This window comes from Salvia hispanica, chromosome 3 (genome assembly GCF_023119035.1).
Source record: "Salvia hispanica cultivar TCC Black 2014 chromosome 3, UniMelb_Shisp_WGS_1.0, whole genome shotgun sequence".
In the NCBI taxonomy this organism is placed as follows: Eukaryota; Viridiplantae; Streptophyta; class Magnoliopsida; order Lamiales; family Lamiaceae; genus Salvia; species Salvia hispanica.
Window position 1 is genome coordinate 36,924,129 of NC_062967.1, and position 19,643 is coordinate 36,943,771.

The 19,643-nt window shown below is 35.6% G+C and overlaps 3 protein-coding genes across 7 annotated transcripts; 1 reads left to right on the plus strand and 2 right to left on the minus strand.

The window, feature by feature from the left end:
* Positions 1 to 1,199: 1,199 nt before the first annotated feature.
* On the minus strand, positions 1,200 to 4,510 carry LOC125213263 (vacuolar protein sorting-associated protein 27-like). Of its 3 annotated transcripts, none has more exons than XM_048113707.1 (3): positions 3,200 to 4,510; positions 2,217 to 3,099; positions 1,200 to 1,506 (listed from the first exon to the last, which is right to left on the minus strand). In XM_048113707.1, exons 1-2 carry the CDS (start codon positions 4,441 to 4,443, stop codon positions 2,223 to 2,225), a joined length of 2,121 nt encoding a protein of 706 aa, XP_047969664.1. In that variant the 5' UTR covers positions 4,444 to 4,510; the 3' UTR covers positions 1,200 to 1,506; positions 2,217 to 2,222. The 3 variants fall into 3 exon arrangements, with proteins under 3 accessions (XP_047969664.1, XP_047969665.1, XP_047969666.1); XM_048113708.1 differs by lacking the exon at positions 1,200 to 1,506 and adding an exon at positions 1,513 to 1,753; XM_048113709.1 differs by lacking the exon at positions 1,200 to 1,506 and having other exon boundaries at positions 2,041 to 2,378; positions 2,475 to 3,099.
* A 3,854-nt stretch (positions 4,511 to 8,364) lies between these two features.
* Positions 8,365 to 11,942, minus strand: LOC125212111 (uncharacterized protein At4g17910-like). Its single transcript, XM_048112168.1, has 16 exons — positions 11,792 to 11,942; positions 11,603 to 11,666; positions 11,476 to 11,524; positions 11,241 to 11,356; positions 11,080 to 11,144; positions 10,896 to 10,971; positions 10,735 to 10,824; positions 10,509 to 10,582; positions 10,057 to 10,144; positions 9,791 to 9,917; positions 9,566 to 9,670; positions 9,272 to 9,401; positions 9,123 to 9,174; positions 9,003 to 9,047; positions 8,776 to 8,874; positions 8,365 to 8,677 (listed from the first exon to the last, which is right to left on the minus strand). The coding sequence occupies exons 1-16, from the start codon at positions 11,827 to 11,829 to the stop codon at positions 8,525 to 8,527; spliced, it is 1,371 nt and encodes a 456-aa protein (XP_047968125.1). The 5' UTR covers positions 11,830 to 11,942; the 3' UTR covers positions 8,365 to 8,524.
* Positions 11,943 to 16,435: 4,493 nt separating this feature from the next.
* Positions 16,436 to 19,496, plus strand: LOC125211545 (lipid phosphate phosphatase 2-like). Of its 3 annotated transcripts, none has more exons than XM_048111389.1 (9): positions 16,436 to 16,580; positions 16,780 to 16,903; positions 17,599 to 17,823; positions 17,909 to 17,996; positions 18,093 to 18,202; positions 18,551 to 18,641; positions 18,724 to 18,912; positions 18,991 to 19,050; positions 19,198 to 19,496. In XM_048111389.1, exons 2-9 carry the CDS (start codon positions 16,850 to 16,852, stop codon positions 19,362 to 19,364), a joined length of 984 nt encoding a protein of 327 aa, XP_047967346.1. In that variant the 5' UTR covers positions 16,436 to 16,580; positions 16,780 to 16,849; the 3' UTR covers positions 19,365 to 19,496. The 3 variants fall into 3 exon arrangements, with proteins under 3 accessions (XP_047967346.1, XP_047967345.1, XP_047967347.1); XM_048111388.1 differs by having other exon boundaries at positions 16,540 to 16,679; XM_048111390.1 differs by having other exon boundaries at positions 16,574 to 16,684.
* Positions 19,497 to 19,643: the final 147 nt, after the last annotated feature.

The window sequence follows — 19,643 nt, forward strand, 5'->3', positions numbered from 1 at the left end:
TTTTTGCTGATTGTTGAATGTTGAACGTTGAAGCACCAAACTTTAGCCAATTTGATTAGGTTAGGTTTTTTAACTAAAAAATGTCCCTACATTTCCCAACACGAAATAATCGAGTGAAATACAAATACAATATATTTATTCAACATATCATTCCTTTTACTCTTTTGCGTATAATATAAAATTAAAAGAATATCGATTGATACACCACGTTAGATTATGTGAATCTTGACAAAGATTGTGGAAGATATGTTGGCCATTCTAACTCGCAAAAGGGTAGACTGAATAAGAAATTATAATCATGAATTCACATCATATTCATGCCATATTTCCTCATTTTTTATATTTTAATTCTTTCTTATACTCCAATTAAATTAATTTATAAATAAATAAAAAATATTAAATTATTACTAAAAATCAGTATATAATTGATATTAAAAAGTCATATAGTAACTAAAATAAAATACTAAAAATTACAAGATTAAATTCTAAATTTGAAAATTTTAATATAGAGAATACATGTATTTATAGATGAAAAATAAGAAAAGAAATAAACAGAATAAACGAAATAATAGCACAAGGTTCTGATTGCGAACACAATACGAACATCGACCCACTACACGGGTACGAGGCCAACGCTGGCACGTGCATAAGAGGATGGAAAAGTCTGCTGTTGGGAAACTTGAAAATGAGAGATGTCGAAAGCATAAGGCTTTTATAACTCATTAATTGCCAAACTTGACCCCTACAATCCTTAACGATAGTTTACAAATATCCATTCACATTTTCTTTTATCATTTGGTAACAGTTGCTTTCATTTTGATGAGGATGTGTCTGTATTAATACATCTACTTATCCTATCTGATATATCAATGTCAGTCCCACAAACATTTCTGAATTCTTAAATTTATTCAAAAATCTAGTAGGTCCAACTCATTAATTGCTAAATTGTTTTCTACGAACCTGACCATGCATGTTTCATGCCATATTTCGATTTCATACATACTCTGTATTCAAATTATGTGACATTTTCACGCACAACAACGAAACAAACGTGAACGACGATAAATCCATGAATTTCGAAGGCAAGAAAACGAAGAAAACAATATCATAAGCTGTTCTTAGCAAGAGAGAAAAACACCTCTTGTTAGAAAGCAATCTGCATTTTGAGATGGTATGAACAGTAAAAAAACACGGCTTACTTATAAAGAAGTTCGATTTTCTATTTCGAACAGAAGAATGCAAAGCAGATTAACATAGAGAATTTCATGAGCATTGAAAAAGGATTTGGGAAAGCACAAAACCTACAAAAATCTTGAAGATATATGTCAACTGATATACTCTCAAGCAAACATTCATCGTTCATTCGTTATTACAAAACATCAATGAAGGCATGGTCTATGGATAAGCCACTCCATCTATATACAGTCAACACATAATAGGCCACACAACACCATAACAAAGCATAGAAGCAGCAGCTACCAATCATGTCGTAGAAGTAAAGATTTGCTACAAAGATGACAAACGGTGTGATTATGGAAACTTTAAGGATCACCTAACTGAAACTTCACATAGCAGATTCTTGCAAGAACACACATGTATGCTTTAACGTACTTGAAACATGGATTGCAAAATCAACAAAACACTGAGCTCAGAAACCAAATAGAGTACATTCATGTTATTGGTCCAAACCCTCGTTGAAGTTAAGATTGCCACAAAGACAGATGATAGCGATGACAAAAACTACCGAGTCAGACTGAGAATTAAAGCAAGATTGAAGATCAGTGATTATAGAAACTTTAAGGATTACCTAACTAAAGCTTCACATAGCAGGTTCTTGCAATAACACGCATGCCTTAACATACTTGAAACATGGATTGCAAAATCAACAAAACACTGAGCTAAGAAACCAAATAGAGTATCATGTCCAAAGTTTCATCTTGCACTTTCTGGTAATTGTTCAACAAATGCTATATAGGATGATCGCGTAATACTGAGGTTCGACTTTTACAGTATGATATCAGACACCACCAATAAGAGCAATGACAGAAACACCATATATATAGAAGTAAAAAACACGAGTTCCTTATTACCTAATGAACTTACATACCACAAACCAATAATAAGAATAGTAAGACTTTTGACACTGTAATATAAACTCCGAATATAAAATCAAATCCACTGCTGCAAAATTTTCCATCAATACCCCAAACTTTTACCTGTCATTATTGCTGCATAGTCCTAACTTGCTGCTGCTGCTTAATGCTGTCTGAGGAAGCCTGAGACGAAGCATCAGGCGAAATCCCTTGAGGGGCTGACGTCATGGTCTGGTACTGAGCAGAGAGCTGATGTGTCATAGCCTGAGTGTAATACATTTGGGCCTGTGTCGGATCAGTAAATTCAAACGCGTAAGCAGGATTGGATGCTGAGGAAGGAGCCATCATTTGGGAGGGATGATGAATCTGAGTGAACCCAACATATTGAGGTTGATGTTGCTGGCTAGACGGGACTTGCACCATATGCTGGGGTGGTGCTCCAGTTGCTGTTCTGTACACTCCTGCAGCCATCTCGGGTTTGGATGAAGGCGCGTTTACTTGCTGGCTGTAAGCCACGTGCGTGGCAGCGGCAGCGGCAGCAGCAGGAGGCGCCTGAGGGCGAATGGAAGGGGGATTTGGGGCCATTTCGCTATAGCCTTGTTGCGGTACAGGTATGTTATAAGCTTGGGGCTGTCTAGCAGGGACAAAGTAGAACTGCTGTTGGTCGAGCACCGGCTGCTGGTGTGGATGGTGTGGCTGCTGTTGGGGATAAACGGAGTAGTATGGTGCATACGACATTGCCCCAGCAGGTATATACTGGTTCCCGGAATGAACAAATGGTTGGGGGTGATGCATTTGGGGGTGATTCGGATCATATTGGTTCGATATGACATAACCTGGTTCTTGAACTTGTTGCTGCATCGGAATCTTATTAGCATTTTGATCACCGGATTTCAGATCAGCCGGATTAGCAGCAACCATAGTGTTTCCAGATTGAATTTGTGTGATTTGTTCTTGATACATAGGTTGTCTCTGCCTAGATAAGGGGTTCTGTATACTTCCTTCACTGTATAAATGAAATCATGAAAAATCCCCAATTCAGATTATCTATGCAATCGAACATCAATTCAACGAAATTAGACTCACAAATTAATCAATCGATATACCTCGAAACGGAATCTGGAGAAACCAATTCAAAGCCACCACTCTGTTTCTGCTGAAATTGAGCCTGAGATATCTGCTGCTGCTGTTGATGTTGCTGCATTTGTGATTGTACCTGCGGCTGGATTTGTTGTACCCTCCTGTAACCACCAGGATCTGATCTCTCATCGTCTGAAACAACCCGATTTGGGGGATCGCCGCCAACCACCACCGGCACCCCAGCAGCCACTCCACCAGCAGCAATTCCGGCCGCCATGAAACCCCCTGCCTCCTCGATCTTCGGAGGAGTCGTCGACAAATTGACATTCGCCGCAACCCCCACAGCCATCTGCTGAAACTGATCCTCAATTCCAATCGCCCCAATCTTCGGATTCTCATCGACATGAACCCTAATCGGAGGCAAATTCGCCAGAGACGGCGAGCTAGAAGTCGACCCGAACGACGACGTCGTTTCCCGCATTGGTGAATCAGGAACAGAGTGCACATCGTGATTCATCCCACTGTTAGAATTTCCCCCAACTTTCGCCCCCTCAATTTGACCTTCCGCCTCTTTCCCAACCGCAGCTGCCTTCCCCACCGATTCATCGTCCAATTCGAGGAGGCAATTGGCCGAAGAAGACTCAGAAAAACCGCGATCACTCGCCCCCACCGACAACGTGCTGCCCTTGCCGTTGAGAGCGTTGAAGAACCAATCGTCCGATTTAGTCGATGCCGTCTCAACCAGAAGCTGTTCAATATTCGCCGACGATTGTGGAAACAGAAAGAGGCGGAGGCGTCCAGGCTTAGCCCCGACGCCGACGGCGGCGGGACTATTCAGGCGGTCGTACTCCTCCACCATGTTCTCGAGATCCTCATCGGTGGTGACCGAAATCAGCGAATCCAAATCCTCGCTAGGCAGCTGGTATTTCAGCGAGAACAATTGGTTGTTGAGGAGGGTTTTGGAGAGGCGGTGGCGGAGGCCAGAGAGGGTGGTGTGGCGGTCGATTACGATGATGCGAGTGTCTCCGCCGATGTAGCAGAGTGATTTGTCGTGGGGGCGGGGGACTATGTGGCCGCCGTAGCTGCACATGAGGCGGAGCTTCTGCGGCGGCGGTGGCAGCTGCGGCGGCGGCGCCTCGGTGTCCCAGGAGTCGGTGTGGCGGGAGCGGGGAGAGGAGTCGACGGAATCGGCGTAGACGGCGGGGGCAGGGGCCGCCGTGGCGGCGGCGGCGGGAGGAGCGGCGGAGAGGGGTGGTGGTGGGGCCTCCATTGAAGGAGAGAGAATTAGGAGAGAAGGTCGAATCGAATTGAGAATTTTTAATTATTTGGGGCAGAAGGTTTTTGGTTGGACTTTCCCCTCTTTTAATACTCCTTACTTTACTTATTCCAGCTGTTCTTTTCTGTTTTTATTAATCTATTTATAATAGACGAAATTATTGTTTAATTCATCATTTTTAATTGACATTACTCATCTCATAATTTTTAAATAATTTGAAATCGTACCATAAAAAGATCCAAATTAATGGTGGCAAATCGTGCGTCTTGTATCGTTATCGTGTCGAACGATAACAATAAACACGAACATGACCTGTTAAGAAAACTCCAAACACGAATACGGACACGACCCACTACCCTCAGACACGAACACGACACGAATCCATTAACGACACGAACCACTTCGGGGGACACGACACGATAACAACAAATATATGACATGGCACAATAACGACACTATAATAATAATATTATAATATATAAATATTATTTCTTATATTAAATTTTACTTTTTAATTTTAAAATTTTAAAATAAATAACAAAATAATAATATTATAATATATTAATATTATTTCTTAATGGGTAACACGAACACGACACAAACACGATACAAAGTTTTCGTGCCCTTATCGTGTCGACACAATAAGGACACGAACCCAATAAGTCTTGACACATACCCATTAATTTCGTGCGAGTTCGTGTCGTGCCAAAAATTGTCAGCCTAATCCAAATAGTGAATATCGAAATGCCATTATCAGAATCACGTCATGAGAATTGGGAATTTCAATCTGATTTCCATATAGTAAAGGAGTTACCTATGATGACAAGAATTAACACCATCGTCTCATATCTACTTAGAAAATACTAGTAGTAGTAATATTTTGAAGAACTTGTTCATGTGGGAAAATTCGGCTTCATGGCACCATCAATATAACTGGAAAATTAGGCTTATTATGACAATTGCGAACTATGGTAGTACTATTATTTAACTATAATATGCTTTGGAAGTTATGGAAGTTACCATGATGCACAAGTCAACAGAAAAAATTGTTCCCTAAAATTGGATTATTTCTATCAAATATTTATGATGACTTCAATGTTAAAAAAGAGTATTTAAGGACTTGATTTGAGATGGCGGAAGTTTAGGTGTTAAAAAAAGGACGTTAATACAAATAATATATGGGAAAAGTATCCTATTTAACAATCTCAAGTTCTCAACAATCTCGAAATCTATAATTTCGTTTAAAAATGGAATTTTAGTATCGTTTCATTCTAATTTCTAAATGTCTTGTCAACAAATTGACGTTGATTAGTTAAATCACAAAGTTTGGTTTAGTGGTTTTTAAAATTTAAATATTAAATTACGAAATTTAAATAATTATCAATTATCTTGATCATTTCTTTTCATACTAATACCATGCTAATTTGGTGTATACATGCAAATTTTAGTGATGTCAATGAACTCGACAATCGTAATAACTAAATCTAAATTATGGTTTGAGCTAAGATACTCAAATATAAATTAAAATAAAACAAACTAAACTTGATTAAATTGACAATTTTTAAAATTTTCGTGATTTATAAATTGAATTTTGAAAGATAAGAAATAACTTATTATTGATGATTTTATAAACAATGACCTCAAAAGTTAACACTAGTATAGGATTATCCACCGAGGCAGGGCCCACATGTAAATATATAGATGTATTTTTAATAAAGTATTGTAGTCGTATAAAATGTTGTGGATACCCATGCGTATTTACTGTTTAAACCGCGGATGGAAATTCGGTGGGGGCTTGTCGTATGCCAGCTACTCTCTTGATTGGATACTGCACTTTTGGTTTGGAATGATATCGTCCATTATTAGCGGCAGCATTCCTCATATATGCACGAGTTTTAAGAAATATTAAGAAAAGTGAATAGATAAAAAATTAATTGAATACCAACGTGTATATAATATTAATATTAAATAAAATATGGGTGAATGAGTTATTACTGTTTATGGTAAAAATGAATCGAGATTTCTATTTGCGGACGAACTAAAGTAACAAAACGGGATTCCTATTAGTGGAAGATCGCACCTTATTTTATCTTCCATTTCAATCAGTTGCATAATGCTCTAAATTTTATCCTATAAATCCATTTTATCTTTATTTTACTACTATTTTTTTATTATAAAATAAGATAAAATAGTAAAATAACATAAATTAAAAATAATACCAAAAATACTTAACTAAAAAAAAGATTACAACGAAAAAAATGTACGTAGAAAAAAAACTAATAGGCTACGGATAAAAACCAACTCACTTCAGTCACAATTGTCTTTTTGAGCTACTTATCAAAAAGTTAGAAATACATATTAGGGGAAATCGAAATACAGTTATTTGCATTTAATAATCTTGTTGTGGCATGATCCGAGTAAATCTTGCTTTCTTTATTTTATTTTATTTAAGGATGGCTAGAATGAAATTTGAATTCTAGATCTTGTTACTTAAATACGGAGTACTCCATAGTCCATATCTAGAATGAATTGGTTAAAAAGATATTGTAAATACTACTCCTAAATTTAGACGATATGAAGAGATTTTGAATTCTTAAAATAATTTACAATTATTTTTGAATTCTTAAAATCAAAATATTAGAATCCGATTATGTAATTTTTAAAAAATACACAATCGGATTAAGATGTTACTACCTCCGTCCACTAAAATTTGTCCCACTTTGACCCGACACGGGTTTTAAAAAATGTAATGGAAAGTGTATTGAAAAAGTTAGTGGATAGTGGGTCATACTTTTATATATTAGTTTTACAATAAAATATGAGTAGGAATGAGTTAGTGGAAGATGAGGTCCACTACCAAAAATGGTAAAAGCAAAATGGGACAAATTTTAGGGGGACGAACGGAAATGGAAAAATGAGACAAATTTTGGTAAACGGAGGTAGGCAGTAGTTATTATAATTAGCCGTAATAAGTAATAACTAATCCTCTCAAATATTATAGGTTTCGACCTTCTTTAAAAAAGATGTGTTTAAAAAAATAAATACTTTAATCTCAATATCGTAGATTTTCCAAATAAATCTAAACAACTTGATTAAATTTAACAATTGAGCAAAAGTGGATAACCGCAACTTATAATGGAAACATCTCATAATTGTGAAAGGTGTGCAGATTTTTGTCTAGTAGAATTAGTATATTACGATAAGATAAATTAAAGCCTAATAATTATCAGTATTTTAATGTTGTATGTTGAGATTAGTATGAGAGGTGGAGTATTGGATTCATTATGGTTGCTGGATTATATTATAAGTTATTTATTGAATATATTAATCAAACTAATGAATGAAAGTTGTATGTTGAGATTAGTATGAGAGGTGGAGTATTGGATTCATTGTGGTTGTTGGATTATATTATAAGTTATTTATTAAATATATTAATCAAAAAGTTTGGTGTAAGCAGCTATGGTTTGGATTTATTTGTTGACTCATTTGTGTCAAAATAATTATGTTTTTAATATTTCATGATTTGAGAAGGAAATTATAGCATGAAGGGAATATTTTAAATATTTTATTTGATATTTCTAAATAAGTACTACAGTATATGGTTTCAATCATGAGATTATGAGAATATGCCTAAATTTGTGTGTGAAAAAACTTCTCATTTTTCTGTAATTAAACTCAGATGTTTTAGTTTAAGTATTTGGTGTGGGTATAAAACTATAAATAATTACCCTTAGTTAGTATTGAAGAAACATTCAAATAAATTTTGGCGAATCTATTTCAAATACTTGCAAAATAACTATTATCTGTTAAATTCATAAATAAGTATTTTCTTCAATTTTTACATGCCCTTCATGCTATTTTCCTATAGTTTTTTATGTGGTATTATCCTTAGTTAAAGTCAAATAGTCAATGATATACCAATGAAAGTATGATGAGTAATTCCCTTCACAAACCAGATCTCGAATTCAATCTCGACTATTCTACATCAAAAATAAATAAAAAGGATATAACAAAATTGGCAAAACACATCTAGAGATCCTTGTACGAATACATTTTATAGGCTTGAGTTTACAGACTACCAAAACTTCAACTTCATACCAAAAAAATTTGCAATTCCGACACCAAAACATAAAATAAAGGCATACAAAAACAAGATAGCAAGAGCTGAGATGGAGGATGCAGACAGAGTGTCAATGGACAAGTTAACCAGTCCCGTAAGAACATTCGCCTGCACACGGTGAGAAAATGGGTGGTTAGTCACTCAACCGAGACCTAAAACATCCTATTTATGGAAAACCATGAGTAGGGCTGGTTGCTATCTCTAACCAGAAGAAACGAAGCCAGCATATTCCGACTAAAAGCTTCTTCCATGGCTGAACTCTTACGTCCAGGAACGCAGTCGAACATCATCACAATGGCTAACACCTGAGAGAATGATATGAAGTTATTTCTCAATTTAGTAGTAACACTTATATACAATATGAGGAAATTAGTGTGTGATTTTAATCATTATATGCATAATTTTTGTGAATCAAATATGAAAAAAAGTATACCTGAAGGTTGAGAGCCAAGATAAGAGAAACATATGCCATGTTGCACTGCACAGAAATCTCAAAGTCGTAAACGATAGTTAAATTACTAATGTATGAGTGACATTTTAGAGTGGGCATTACCATTCGCCGAGATGCTGCTTCAACATACCGGTCTAGAAGCAACGTTAGTAACCTATAATAAGACGGAGAAGGAAAGCAGACGACTTGGTACATTGTTCAACTTCATAATAAAGAAGCAAATGCTCGGACCAAAAGCACGGCCCTCTTACCAGAAAAACATGCAAAGAGCCCAAACTCTAGTTCTTGCGGATTTCTTGGTTTTCAACATAGCATCGGTGTTGTCTCCGAAGAAGGCATAGCTTCCAATTCTGACACCTAATAGATACATACCCCAATATCCTGAAACCAGGAACAAACCAATGGCATATGGTTACAAATTTAAAACAGCATATCTTTTAAGGAAAAATAATGTTTATCTTCACAATATTTCCCAAGAGAAATGTATAAAGAAATACGGAAAATCTACATAATGAAGAATACCCAAATTACAGAGAGATCCTCACCAAATATGCTAAATATCCCTTCCTTGTTTTGACTAAAGATGTCATTTTTCCTTTCGTCAGATAGAAGATATTTATTCAGCCCACACAATAGTAAAGCTTGATAACCTGATATGATAATATCACTTAAGTCCACAAATGTTAACCGAATACATTTCATGATTCGTACAACTGTTATAGCTAAGGAGCTCAGCTACTACAGAAAGGAAATTGTAAATTGTGAAGTACCTATTAGAATGGATGAGCCTAGAATACCACAGTATTTTGAACGAATGTTAACAATTAACGTGAGGATGGCTACAGCAGCTAGAGTGAAAAAGAAGTTCCAGTGGACACCATATTCAGCAACATGAACCTATAGGGAGAATAAACACAAGCTAAATTGAGGGGAAACATACAAGCACAGTCATTTTAGGGGCTTGCGACGAATAACTTCAGAGGATGATCGTGGAAAGCAGAAGGGTGAATCAGTTGGAGATCCCATATTATTGTACCTGGTAATTCACACTTGATGTAGAGACAAGTCGAGCAAACCCCAAAATAATCAATGGACTAGTAGAACGAAGACCTTGACTCAATGTCCTAGATTGGCATGGACAGATAAGAATTTAAGAGTACATGATCAATCATAATAGCTCATACAAAAGATATTGAAAGAAAAAAAGGTTGCGGCAACTGGAACTACAAGATAATGCAGCAGCCATTGAATACTAATGCAAAACAAAAACATCCACAAACACCCAAAAAAATTTGGCAATAACAGACAGCGATGTTAAGTAACTAAACTAATTGGGACCAGAACCAACTCATTCTGGTCTCAAGGACTGCCTGAGGATATAGAAAGCAATCACTACACATATGTTGTAACTAGCCAAGGCCCCAACTCCAATAAAAATCATAAAAAGGATAAAGAGTGCATACAAAGAAAAGCATTTTAGCCACTTACATATTTGCAATGCCACGTGCCTGTCGCGAAACCAAGGCATTTGCTACTATAAATGAGCCAACCCCAAGATCCATCTAGCATGCCAATAGAAGAAAATCAGACTCCATCCCCAAACTAACAGAAGCTATACGTAGGACAGAAGATTCAGAAATATCGCAGATGATGATATAAGCAAACACACTTGATGAGGACTTATGCTGAACCAAAGTAAGTACATAGTTCTCACCAGGCTAGTTCCATATGTCTCTGTTTTCGCGTATCTTCTGGGGAATATCTTGAAATCAACAGCCAAAATAGAGAAGCATGTAACAAGCATCTGCACCATATCATCCTCGTTACAACAGTAGCTACAACTGATATATGACTAACAGAAGTTTGACCACGTACCGTTGAGACCCTGTAGGATGTGATATCGTCCCTAATAGAGTCTACATCACCTTCCTGCAAGAACGAAGGTAGATTTCTGTTCTAAAGATTAAATTACTTCCAAAACATATGAAATGCAAAATCTACTTTAACTCCACTAAAATTCTCAAGTCTCTTAAGCTAAAAAAGAGCTTCACAAGTTTACCTATCAAATGTTAACAGCAGCAAAAGCATCACGATTGTGCTCCAATAAGTCCATTCTGCTAGAACCTGTCACCATCGAGTAACTCCGCTAACTACGACTACCAAAACAATTCAATTCTATCATAGCATTCAAGATTATTGTCGCTGAATTTGAATACTTACAGTTAGATATAAAATATAAGGCACAGCAATGCAGAGAAAATCAATAAGCAATACAGCAACATAAGCTCTGAAGCTCTTTCCACCACCAGCAACATTATCATCTTTCTTATGATAACCTAATTTTGTCCCCAAAAAACGACAGCAATATAAAAATAAAAGTAAAATCATCACATGAAATGAATAAACCAGCAAGGAGAATTAACAAATTCGATCAATTCCACAACAATGTAATTACCATTATAGATCGGATTGAATCCGATGCACCGTCTAATAAGAATCAAAATCTGCAGAAAACACGAGAAGAATTATAAGCTGACAACGCAAACAATAAAATCGAGAAAACCGTGTAGCTGAATACCCACTGAAAGATTTGTGATCAAAGAGAAAATTTCGAGCTTCGAAGATCCAGTTAAGTTGCTCACGAATCTGTAGCAAATAAAATTGTTGTTTCACTAGAGATTTCGCCAAAAAAAAAATAAATAAATAAATCAAAGTAGTATAGGAAATTGAAAAGAAGTGATGAAAGAGATCAAGTTTTCGACTGTGCTCACTGTTCTTTGAGAAGCCTGTTGGGATTGAAGGACTCCATTGATGAAGCTTGACTTAGCTTCGAATTGATTTGAGATTTTTGCTAAAGAAAGGAGACATAAAATGATTATTGGCTTAAGATTTTATTTGAAGTGTAAAAAATTTCAATATTGTTTTACGTTATTACTATTATTTTATACAATTAGTATAAAAAGTTCATAATTGTTCCATATTATAGGGGTATTAAATCGAAATGTGACAAACTTTAAACATTAATAAGAACTGCCCACGGTTTATAAATCGGCGGTTCGGAACCGCCGGTTCCAGTTTTGGAAAATATGGAACCGGAATCGAACCGGTAGGCTGTTTCCGGTTTCGGTTTCGGTTCTGAACCGCTGATTTTCGGACGGTTCGTAGCGGTTTAGGTTCGATTTTGCAGTTTCGCGGTTTTTTTACTCTTTTTTTTTTATCATGTAGTTTGAAATTATAAAATAAATTGGAAGACATCTTGATAGTAATATAGAATTATATATATATATATATTACTCTGTACTCCTATATATTTTCAATTGAGAGAAAGAGTCAACTAATATAAGTATAACAAACAATACATAAATAAAAGTAGCGCTGGCACTTGAATTCTCAAAATGTAAACACAATTGCAAATATGAGAAATACTATGAGGCAAAGAGAGAGAATTGAGAAATTGAAGAGAGAAATTCTTGTTAACACAAGAATGAGATGAATGTAAGTGAGAATAGAGGGAGATATTTATAGGTAAAAATGGAGGGAAATGTGATCTAATTTAAATTTAAAATCAACATTTAAAATAAAAAATAAAAAAATGGTGCTTTGTGCAATCAATTTTGAAGAGTGCAACCATCATCACCCACCACCAAGTTCAATCACTCAATTTCGAAGACTGCATGTTCATTAACCAAATGTTAATTATATTATTAGCATAACGTCTAACCACTCAATTTCAAATACCTTAACCAGATGTTAATTATAGTATTATCATATTATCTTATGTCCATATTCATTAATCAATTTTGAAAACTGCATATGAGAATATTCATACGTACTGTGCTCATTTAATTTATAGTATTAATAAATCATGTGTGATTGCATTAACTAAATAATTATTATTAATTAATCTTGATTAACTAAATTATGTTTCCTTCTTAATTTTGTCGAAATCAAATCAATATTACTTCATAAATATTTGAGAATTTTGTGTGAATTTGTTAAAATGTTAATTCTAAGACTTTTTAGATGTGAATTTTAAAATTTTAGCTTAATTAATTATTACATTTATTTGAGAATAATTTGATCATATGGAACCGTGAAACCGCCGGTTAACCGGCGGTTCAGAACCGGCAGTTCGGTCGCGGTTTCGGTTCGAAAATTTTGAACCTGAACCGAACTACAGTTCTAAAATTTACGGTTTCGGTTCGAGATATTTCTCACAGTTTCGGTTCGGAACCGTAACCGGCGGTTACTATTTCGCGGTTAACCGCCGGTTCGGTAAACCTTCGGCAAGTCTAGTATACCATATGTGCGATGCACAGATCTTAAATTACTTTATAATAATCCAAATCTACACTACATAAAACATAAATGATTATATATGTAACAACAATTAGATGTTAACAAATTTAGTAAAATTTGGCAAATAATTCAACACATGACATTGGTTGTAGTTGAAAAGGACTTTTAGACTTCATCCATCAAGATATAGTAAACAAACTTACATTGTAGAACTTTCTACTTGGTTTTGTACATTTAAATAAGACTATTTCGAAATATACAATTTCAATGGCAAAATAAATGGTATATTTTTTCTTTTCTTCAGCAAATAAATGGTACAATTCCAACACATAAAAATTGAGTCACACATCTTATTGAGAATCACCTTATTTATTTGCTTTAATGAATTCTCTGAACTCTTTCTTCATCTTCACACCCGATACAATCCTGTACATTCAAATTAAAATCAAGATCAACAAAAACATAGTACTAACATTTTTTATTTTTCTCAACGACAACGTTTTAGATTCTAATAATATATTATAGAAAGATTAAGTAAAATCAAGATCAACAAAAACATAGTACTAACATTTTTTATTTTTCTACGACAATGTTTTAGATTCTAACAATGTATTACAGAAAAATTAAGGCACTCATTATCCCTGCGGCATGAGCAAAAACATCACAAAACTATCTAGATAATATGAAAAATTACCTTGGTGCTATATCCGAGACGAATGCAACGGGTTGTAGTCCATAAAGGAATCGAAATATTGATGGTTGGGACAAAAAGTACCATCTTCGATGCTCCAAATTTAATCAACCTGATCATTTCCTTGTTCTTGAAAAATTGTACACAAGGTGTGCCCATGATTCCTGCAGCCTCAGCTATTTCTGGATCTTCCTCAATGTCGATCTCGACCAAATGGACTTGCTGGTCGAATTCATCTATTACCTGCCAAGTCAATAGCATTAGCAACCCCTGCATATACAAGTTAAAGAGATTAAAACCAACTCTCAGGGTGAATGACCTTGAATCTTCAACCTTGTAAGGTCTTTTAACATACCTAGCAAAATACACTTGGAGAAGACAGTGCATGATAGCATGAAAAGATCATGAAGCACAGCTCGATCTCTGGTAATCAAATATTCCAGCTCATCAACTATAGCCAATCTATAACCATAATTGAAGTATTCAGTGAGTTGAGAAACAATAGAATTCATAGAACTTGAATCCTACATAATGGCAACTAAAGATTTACTTAACCAAGTTATAAGCTGTATAAAATGGGAACTATCATGTCTTAAGCTTAAGGAACAGAAAAAGGCACATGACACTCACATCATCTTCATGCTAGGGGTCTGTTGAGAATACAAGTTTAGAAGCTACTGCAAAGATGATGTAGAACGACTACGTTTCTTCCCAGAATGGTTTTGCTCAAAAATCTATAACAGCAAAGTATTAGTACTCTGAGGTCTTGGTTTGAAATCACTCGTACATAGCATCAACATACCTTGCTAAAAATATCATTCATGTTTGCAAGAGAAGTGCAATTGATGGGCAAGACATCTGGATACTCTATACATTCCTGTTCCCCACAGAAAAGAAAATGCATATAGATGATAACACTGGATTGTATGAAAAGCATGTTGCTTATCACAAATGGAACATTTCATCTGCTTAAGCTAAAATTCGATCCTTAATCAAAATCAAAGGAAAATTTTGATTGAGGCTCCTAATTCATCAAACAAACAATTTTAATTGGAAAGTCATATTCCATTTCAATACTAAATATTTTACTATTTGGGAACCCAAAACTTCACGTAGACATACTACATAATAGCATCAGTAAATATCATGCTATTCAAATTTTCTGTACCTAATCAAAAAATAATTTTAGATGTAGCAGGAATAAGGCCTCATTTGCCCAATCGGCAAGCATCACTTTTACTTTTTCCATCGTAGATGAAAAACTTCCATCGTAGTGATATACCCCTAACCTCCCACTCACTCCTTAATCACATATTTTTAGGCTTTAATTGTATATTTTTAGTTTAATATTATTTTTTAAATTAAATGACAATCTTGTAATTTTTCCAAAACCGTGAAAAAATAACTTTATGAGAATATATAAGATATATGTTCCAAACACAAAAGCCCACCGAACAAAGGCCCAATATAGGGCCTTGATAATGTACTCCTACGATTTTCATATAAATTTCAATATCTAGAATTGTATTTATTTGAAATAAAACTATGCATAGTTTCAAAAATATAATTTTTAATATACTAAAATTTTAAAAAAATGTATATAACAAAATATATCATATTAATCATATAGCATTAATTAAATAAAAGTAATGGCCATGTACGATATATATTCCCTCCCAAAACATCAATCTTTAAAATAAGTAATCAACAATAATTAATTATATAATACTTACACGTCTAAATAACAAAGAAATATTACTCCCATCGTCCCAGTTAAGTTTGGAACGAGTTTTAAAAAATATAAAGAAAAGTTGGTGAAAAAAGACAGTAGAATGTGGATCGGTGGATCCTAGTATTAGTTTTATAATAAAATGTGAATGGAAAAAGGTTAGTGGAATGTAGAGCCTAATACCATTTATGGAATATTCCAACCGAGACTTCTAAAGTGGGACACCCAAAAATGGTAAACCGAGACTCCTAAAGTGAAACGGAGAGAATAATATTAATTGATACTCTCTCCGTCGTCGAATAGGAGTCTCGGACTCCTGGTTCACTTTTACTATAGATGGTAATATGGTTTTACATTCAACTGACTCAGTTCGCTCACATATTACTTGAAACTAATAGTACAATTGAAATTTATATTCTCCTAATTTTTTTTACTTTTTTTTCTTAATATTTCTTAAAACGCAAGCTGATAAGAAATGAAATTTCTAATGGCGGAATGATGGATTAGTCAATAAATACCGAAGCTATTTTCCAATAAATATAGAGGTATTTATTCAACAAACACGGCGGCTGTATTCCATTAAAACGACATCCAACGTGGCCTTAAACGACAAACACTTTGATTTGCACAACTGCCCCAACCGTCGGCAGAGCACCTAATCTATTCTTTCCACTTCGCTTCATCACTCTCACTCACAGTTGGTCTTCCACTATCCCATTATCTCTAAACAATCACTAATCGTAATAATTACCAACCTTTTTTCTTCAATAAAAGCACTTAATCATTGTAGGCGAAGATTTGATGAAATTGGGCTCCATTGCTTTCAAGTTGAGACAGCTATGTAAGAAAATATCTCCGTTCAAAAATTTCCTTTAATAGCTCTCATTTTCAACCCCCAAATCGCAATGCCATTGGATTTTGCTGCCTTGTTGTCGGCACCGTTAAGTACTAGTGTTTAAAAAAGATTCTATTTTTCTTGCAATTTGGGTTCAGTATCTTTGAAAACTTTTATCTCACTCTGCCTTTTTTTTGTGGGTCAGCTCTCCTTCAAAAATCTTGAATTTTCGAGGTTTGGTTTCGTGGGTTTTGCTCCAATATTATTGTGCGAAAATGGGTTGGAAGATTTCTTTTTGTCCCAACACGAATTTCCGGACAATGTTTCAGGTTTGTTTGGTTGGGATTTTGGGCGATTATTCAGTTTATTTTAATTTTGTATGATTAGTATCTATGTTTATCAAGAATTTTGTTTAGTTGGTAGAATTTTGTAGTAGTTTATTTGTTGAAAATTTGAGAGACCAAGAACTTAGCTTGGATTAATGTTTTTTTTTTATTTGGTTGCTTTGGTATTCAATATGATATGATGTAGACTTGTATAGCTCTCATATCTGTAACTAAATTTGCAGAATTCTCTTGTGTATTTAATTTAGCATAATTAGGTGTCTTTGTTTATCAACAATTTTATGTAGTTGGTAGCTTTTAGTAGTTTATTTGTTGAAAATTGGAGCGACCAAGAACTTAAATTGGATTAATGTATTTTTTTCTTTGGTTGCTTTGGTATTCAATTTGATATGATGCAGACTTGTATAGCTCTCATTTTCTGTAACTAAATTTGCAGAATTAACCAAAAAAAAGAATAAAATTGTAGTGTTCAGTTCTTGATTGTGTAGTTTAAGTATCTCTAATTCAATTTCCAGAATTACTAAAAAGAAAGAGATAGAGAGAGGTGTTTGGTTCAACCTCTATCACTGTGTTTGAATAATGAATCCAACTTTGTCACTGCAATGCTGTATTCTTGAGTTTGGTAGTGTTTACTTATACAAATCGACGAGGCTTATGTGTTTATTTCCGCTATCAAACAGGTTAGGCCGAGTCAGTTTGAGCTAGAATGTCGACACACAATTAGGTCTCACGGGAGGCAGCTTGCTCGAGACCACAGGCAGGACTGGCTGATTTTGTTGCTACTCGTGGTCATAGAAATCGCTCTGAATGTCATCAACCCGTTCTATAGGTTCGTTGGGGAAGGCATGATGGAAGATCTCATGTATCCGATGAAGGAAAACACCGTCCCCCTTTGGGCAGTTCCCGTGAGTAGAAACGTTGTAGTAGTCGGTTTAACGTTACCAGCATAGCTGCTAACTTTATTTCAAATGAAATTTTGTGGTGAATTAGCTGTATGCGGTTTTCCTGCCTATGACCGTGTTTTTCCTCTACTACCTTCGGAGAAATGATGTGTATGATCTGCACCATAGCGTGCTAGGTATTGCTTTTTCGACTTTAGCCTTTCGATTTTGTGTTCGATGAGGAAAAAGGTAGTGGTTTTTGGCTGATGTTGTGAGGGTGAGTGTGATTGCAGGGCTGCTCTTTTCTGTGTTGATAACGGGAGTTCTCACGGATGCTATAAAAGACGCAGTTGGCCGCCCCCGGCCCGACTTTTTCTATCGTTGCTTTCCTGACGGGCGTGATGTATGTCATCTTAACATAACATATGGTCGTTTTAGATTTTGATCCGGTCAAAGTTAACTTAATTTGGGTTGCCTGTTTATTTTTTACGGCTCCGTAAAAAATTACCAAAAACGGATTGATTTCATTTATCCAGGATACGAAGGTTCAAAACATAATGTTCAGGACCAAAATCATAAAACGGCCATATGTTTAGGACTACTTTAGGAATTTAGTCTTAAGTTATATAAGTTGAAGCGTTGTTTTTGGTTAGAAAACTGTGTGTTTACGCATAAGGCTAAAGGTCTTAGATTCGAATCCATTGTCACATAATCTTTACTATTTCATCATGTGTAATCTTCTCGTAAATAGGAATATGATCGCTGGGGCAACGTCGTGTGCCATGGAGATCCGGCTGACATAAAAGAAGGGCACAAGAGTTTCCCGAGCGGTCATACTTCATGTAAGAATCCCCTCTCCACTTGAGGATGACGCTTGCCTTGGTCCGAGCTCATAGTCTTGACCACTCCACGAACATTTTGCAGGGTCGTTCGCAGGTCTAGGCTTTCTGGCCTTGTACTTGTCAGCGAAGATCCAATGCTTTGACCGCAGTGGGCACGTTGCAAAGCTGTGCATCGTCTTCCTCCCTATCCTCATTGCATGCCTCGTTGCTGTTTCTCGTGTGGACGACTACTGGCACCATTGGCAAGACGTGTTTGCCGGAGGCATCCTAGGTTCGTTCTCGTCCTGACTTTTCCACACGACAACACGATGCTGGTCGCATTTTCTTCATTACCGTCGTTGATTTGTAGGTCTTGTAGTTGCTACCTTTTGCTACCTGCAGTTTTTCCCACCTCCATACCAAAATGAAGGTATGTGTGAAACCCGAGAATCTGAGATTTCTACATGTGTGTGTTGGCCTAGCAGCAGAGTGATTAATGCTCGAGGCGAAACCTTTAAATTTAATGTTACAATTACCAAAAAAAAAACACGAAATGTGACAAGATATATTTTGCTAGGATGGGGTCCTTACGCATACTTCCGCGCTGTGGAGGACCTTCGTTCCAATTCTCTACCCCAAGACACGACGAACATGCTAGGGACGAACCAAGAACGAGCATCAACAAGTGTCGTAGGCTCGAATCTTGATTCAGCCTTTGATGCCATGGAGTCAGGAAGAAAATAGAACTACTTGATCAACTCTTGTGGCTAGGTACAAAAATCACTAGTTATTTTGTGTAGGTTGGTTTTCCATTTCTTCGTTATACTAATTTGTAAATAAGTGGTTTTAAACTAAAAGCGTGCTTTTGTTGATCTATTTTCACGCTTTTTCGTTAGGGCTTCAAACGTGCTCGTGTCCTCTCGAACCAAAATATCAAGCTTGTGCTCGGTTCGTAGATGACTCGTTCCATGTCTCGATTGAGCTGCAAATGACTCGTTTAACAACTTAAACAAGTTCTAAAAT